General features: G+C 42.3%; 1 protein-coding gene across 4 annotated transcripts; it reads left to right on the forward strand.

Moving 5' to 3' along the window:
- Positions 1 to 269: 269 nt before the first annotated feature.
- On the forward strand, positions 270 to 4,351 carry LOC117899098 (succinate--CoA ligase [ADP-forming] subunit beta, mitochondrial). Of its 4 annotated transcripts, XM_034808877.1 has the most exons (10): positions 270 to 347; positions 415 to 489; positions 1,213 to 1,316; positions 1,979 to 2,131; positions 2,188 to 2,350; positions 2,407 to 2,674; positions 2,769 to 2,771; positions 2,881 to 3,305; positions 3,375 to 3,544; positions 4,190 to 4,351. In XM_034808877.1, the coding sequence occupies exons 2-10, from the start codon at positions 421 to 423 to the stop codon at positions 4,281 to 4,283; spliced, it is 1,449 nt and encodes a 482-aa protein (XP_034664768.1). In that variant the 5' UTR covers positions 270 to 347; positions 415 to 420; the 3' UTR covers positions 4,284 to 4,351. The 4 variants fall into 4 exon arrangements, with proteins under 4 accessions (XP_034664768.1, XP_034664767.1, XP_034664769.1 ...); XM_034808876.1 differs by lacking the exon at positions 270 to 347 and having other exon boundaries at positions 354 to 489; XM_034808878.1 differs by lacking the exons at positions 270 to 347; positions 2,769 to 2,771 and having other exon boundaries at positions 355 to 489.
- Positions 4,352 to 4,521: the final 170 nt, after the last annotated feature.

A 4,521-nucleotide genomic window follows, 5' to 3' on the forward strand; every position in this document is an offset into this window, starting at 1 on the left:
ACATTTATGATGGTTGTGAAAGAGATTTAAAAGAAGAGTTGCCTAATTCCTTCCAGTTATCGCATAAAAATACCGATATGTTTTGCAACCATGCATCGATAGATAAACTTAAAAGTTTAATGATCGAATACAACGACGAGGAACAACAGAAAAATAATATTAATTTAACCTGAGCTCTAATCTGAAGGCAAAGTCTAACAAAAAGCATTACTTGATGTGTTGATTTTCTATAAACAAAACATTTAAACCACGCGCATTCCTATATCGATATATCATATTGAGTGCTGCAAAACGCTCAGCTCAAGTGTTGCAAGTCGTCCCACACAAGGCAAAAACAGGCGAAAAAAGTAAGCAGATTTTTGTACGTCAACTTTTGGGGCTATTCATTTGACAATTGTTTCCGACTAATTCCAGTACAAAATGGCTTCATTCCTGGCACGAACCGGCGGTCCACTAATCGAGTCCGTCAGACCCAAGACCGTTCAAAAGGTAGGTGCAGTGCAATACGGATTAATTTGCCATTTAAGCAAACGCAAAATAAGTCACTTTACATAATAATGGCAAAAAGAGGCACAGCGGGCAAGGTGAAGAGCGGCCGCTCTCTCAGTCACGCATACATATGTGGAGAATGGAGCATAAGTGGGTGCCACAGGGGCGGATCGGCTGGGCGGGGGTGTGGATCGGTTGCTTAGAAGTGTTAAAATTCAATAATTTCCTGCGCAGTTGATTTTTATTGTGAGAAAGTAAACATTTGCGAGTGCTAAAGTGAATAATGTGCAAGGCCCCCGATCGCTCAGTTCGCCCCTGGAGACAGCTGGTAGCCACCTGACTAGCGGTGTGTCAGTGTGACGCAACTCTGCAGTGCCTGTCGCGTGTGTGTGCTTTTGCTTGATAGTGTGTTAGTGGGTAACGGTGAATAGACCTTGAATTCCTTAATTTGCTCTTTATTCCATTTTTTTTTATCAATGAGCGTATGACAACTGTTGCTTTCATGGTCGGGGCCTAGTCGCACTAATTAAAATCCTAATCTATGTGAATTAATCTTAGTTATCATCTACAAACCACCGTTAACTGTAAGACCCGCACCTAACCCACTTTTGATTCCATTTTGTTTATGTTTTTGGAGTGTCTATGACGCATAGAACCGGATTCTTAGGGGGTTCTCAATCTTGCTTTCAGATAATTTACATCCATTTTTCTTATCATTCGCAGATTCTCAGCTATGCTCCGGTTGCGCTGCAGCAGTTGCGGAACCTGAACGTGCAGGAACATGTCTCGTACACCCTCCTCAACGAGAGTGGAATCCCAACACCTCGGTAAGCATGGACACTAATCAGGAAAGTATCGGTCCAAAGTTCAAACAAAGTGCCGCGTTGTCGCTGACGCTATGTATTTGTTTGGACTTTAGCCAGGGAGAAACTGCTCCGATTAGCGATTGGCGTACGAACCGAGTCATCATTTGCATTAATTAACTGGTCCCTGGACTGGGGTAAACATACCAAAGAACAGCGGAACGCTGACCGAGAAGAACTGCAGATGATAAGGGGAGATAAGGTGATTTATGTAGTATAGACAAGGGTCAGTGACGTAGGTCCAGATAAGTCCGTGATAGTAATACATTTGTGAATTAAAAGTAACTTTCATTTGTTTATATAGTCGCACTTCTAGATAATCTGGTGACCCCATTAACCTAATCATACGATCATTAAGGTCTAGTGAAATCATTTGTGTCTCCTAAATGACCGTGTCAACCTTGAAATGTACAATTCCCAGCCTTCACAGGTTACAAACATGACTTAAATGGGGCTGCTGATAATGGGAATGTGCTAGGTATGGGAATTCTTTATCAATAATTTGATGCTCAAGTTCAATGGGTCGTTTCCCATCATTATGTTACCGTTGAGAATGATTCTACATTGTTGTAGGAGGGCTATTCTTTATGAACTTTATTTAACTTTATTTCTGTTATCCTTTGCAGCTTCGCTGTGGCCAAGAATGGCAAGGAGGCGAGCGACATTGCCAACAAGCTGAAAACAGACAATCTTGTGCTGAAGGCGCAAGTTCTGGCCGGTGGTCGAGGCAAGGGAACCTTCAAGAATGGCCTCAAGGGTGGCGTGCGTGTGGTCTATGAGTAAGTTGATGCTTAAATGTTATTGTAGAATGTTTAGATGAATGAACCTTATTCAGCCCTAAAACCGCCGAGGAACTTTCCTCGAAAATGATTGACCAACTCCTGATTACCAAGCAAACCGGAGCCGCTGGTCGCATCTGCAAGAAAGTGATGGTTGCTGAGAGGAAATTCCCCCGCCGTGAGTTCTACTTTGCCGTCATGATGGAGCGTGCCTTCAATGTGAGTTGAATCATGTGAAATTCGTAAGGAAATCCAACTAAAAGAGACCTTTGCAGGGTCCCGTTTTGATCGCCTCTAAGGAGGGTGGCGTGGATATCGAGGAGGTGGCCAAGGAGAATCCAGATGCCATCATCTACGAGCCCATCGATATTGCCAAGGGTCTGACCGAGGAGCAGGCATGCAAAATTGTCGAGAAGGTCGGCCTTGGCGGCGACGGCTCCGGTGAGCATGTTAAGATGCTGCTCAACCTATACCAGCTGTTCGTGAAGAAGGATGCTCTCTTGGTGGAGATCAATCCCTACGCCGAGGATGCCATGAGCGGCTGTAAGTTCTCTATTTGTTTTCGTGTCAAGTTGTCTTTTGTGTAATCCATTTAAAAACCTACCCCACATCTGTGATTTCATACTGTTCTGTCCAGGCTGTGAGTATGCATGAAACTAATACGCATTATTCCATCAATTAACTAATTAAATCACCAACTGTACCGGTATTCCATTATCAAATCTAATCAATTTGAAACCTTTCTTAAGTCTTTGCACTGGATGCCAAACTGCGTTTCGATGACAATGCTGAGTTCCGTCAGAAGGAGCTGTTCTCTATGCGGGACTGGACCCAGGAGGATCCCAAGGAAGTGGAGGCTGCCAAATACAATTTGAATTACATTGCCCTGGATGGCACCATCGGCTGCATGGTGAACGGTGCCGGTCTGGCCATGGCCACCATGGACATCATCAAGCTGTATGGCGGTGAGCCAGCCAATTTCCTGGATGTGGGTGGCGGTGCCACTGCCGATGCTGTCAAGGCTGCCTTCAAGATCATTACCTCGGACAGGAAGGTGCTCTGCCTGTTGGTGAACATCTTTGGCGGCATTATGCGTTGCGATGTCATTGCTGAGGGTATCATTGCTGCTGCCAAGGATCTGAATCTTAACTTGCCCATTGTTGTGCGTCTGCAGGTGGGTTGAGAACAATTGTTTAATCATTGACTGTAGGATAACACTGATTGATATTAATATTCTTTATAGGGCACCAAAGTGAAGGAGGCTCGCGAACTGATACGCGCATCTGGCCTGAAGATTTTGGCTCGTGACGATCTCGACAAGGCCGCCGATCTGGCCGTGCATTTGGCGCAGATTGTGAAGTTAGCTCGCGAAATGAAAATGGATGTGAACTTCGAGATTCCCGCCGACCAAAAGTAGATAAATCATGATAAATAATGGCTAAGTCAACCACAATACTACCACAAAACAAAAAACAAGTCAAACTCTTACTCAACACACAAAAACAACAAAAACTACTCAATGGAGGAAAACGCCATCGCTTCGTAGTTAGAGAACATTATGTATTCGTAACGATCGGTCGAAACAATTGATGAATGATGATAATTTTTGCAGAAATGTTAAGTTTAAAGTTTAAACCCCATAAACTCCTCGGAGAAATTGTTGAGAGTCCAGCCCTAAGATATACGCCTAGATAATTCGAATAATCCAAGCACGTTGAGTGTTCTCTTTGCACCTAAACCGTTTCTAAATAATCACCATTAAAGTGCACGAAACAGATACATAGAGTAAAAAGTAAGAATGCAAAGCCATCGGTTCAATTGTGATTTTTGCCAAATTCATTAACCTTTTATTTATTGAGAAATTGCGAAACTGCTTCGAAAGTAGTTCCTCAGATTGTGTATTATTTGTGCAATTCAGTTTGCCTTAAATTAAAACTCGAAACAATCATAAAAGCTTAACACATTTTTTATTGGTTAATTTGTTAATTTCAATCATAATTCATTTCTAATATATAAATCCATTTTCTGTACCTGTACCCTCAGGGGCAAGAGTTCAAAGGGTAAGGGCAAGAAAGATGAAGGCAAGAAGGAATGTAAGGAAGAGAAAAGCAAGAGCAAGGAACGCAACAATGAGAAAAGCAAGAAGAAGTAGTCCAAACAAATTTGCCGAAAAGAAACTTAATTCAAACTAAAATGTCCAGGAGGATCTACCAAGCCTAAGAAAACCAAAAATAGAATGGATTGCTGGGGAATGAAACAATGGGAATGGAGTGTTTCCCAAGCCTAAAGATTAAATTTCTTAAAAATTCAAATTTTACCACTCACAAATGTCCAACACAACATTTTATACTTTTTTTGGAAGTTGCCCTAGTAAAAGTTTTGATAGGCAA

The sequence above is a fragment of the Drosophila subobscura genome, chromosome O (assembly GCF_008121235.1).
Source record: "Drosophila subobscura isolate 14011-0131.10 chromosome O, UCBerk_Dsub_1.0, whole genome shotgun sequence".
NCBI lineage: Eukaryota > Metazoa > Arthropoda > Insecta > Diptera > Drosophilidae > Drosophila > Drosophila subobscura.

What these genes read in the sequence shown, in the direction of transcription:
- LOC117899098 (XM_034808877.1), top strand. Translation starts at nt 421, where the DNA reads ATGGCTTCATTCCTGGCACGAACCGGCGGTCCACTAATCGAGTCCGTC. An exon ending in CCATTGTTGTGCGTCTGCAG is followed by an intron (nt 3,306 to 3,374) that starts GTGGGTTGAGAA and finishes TATTCTTTATAG; the next exon opens with GGCACCAAAGTGAAGGAGGC. An exon ending in GAGATTCCCGCCGACCAAAA is followed by an intron (nt 3,545 to 4,189) that starts GTAGATAAATCA and finishes CAAGAGTTCAAA; the next exon opens with GGGTAAGGGCAAGAAAGATG.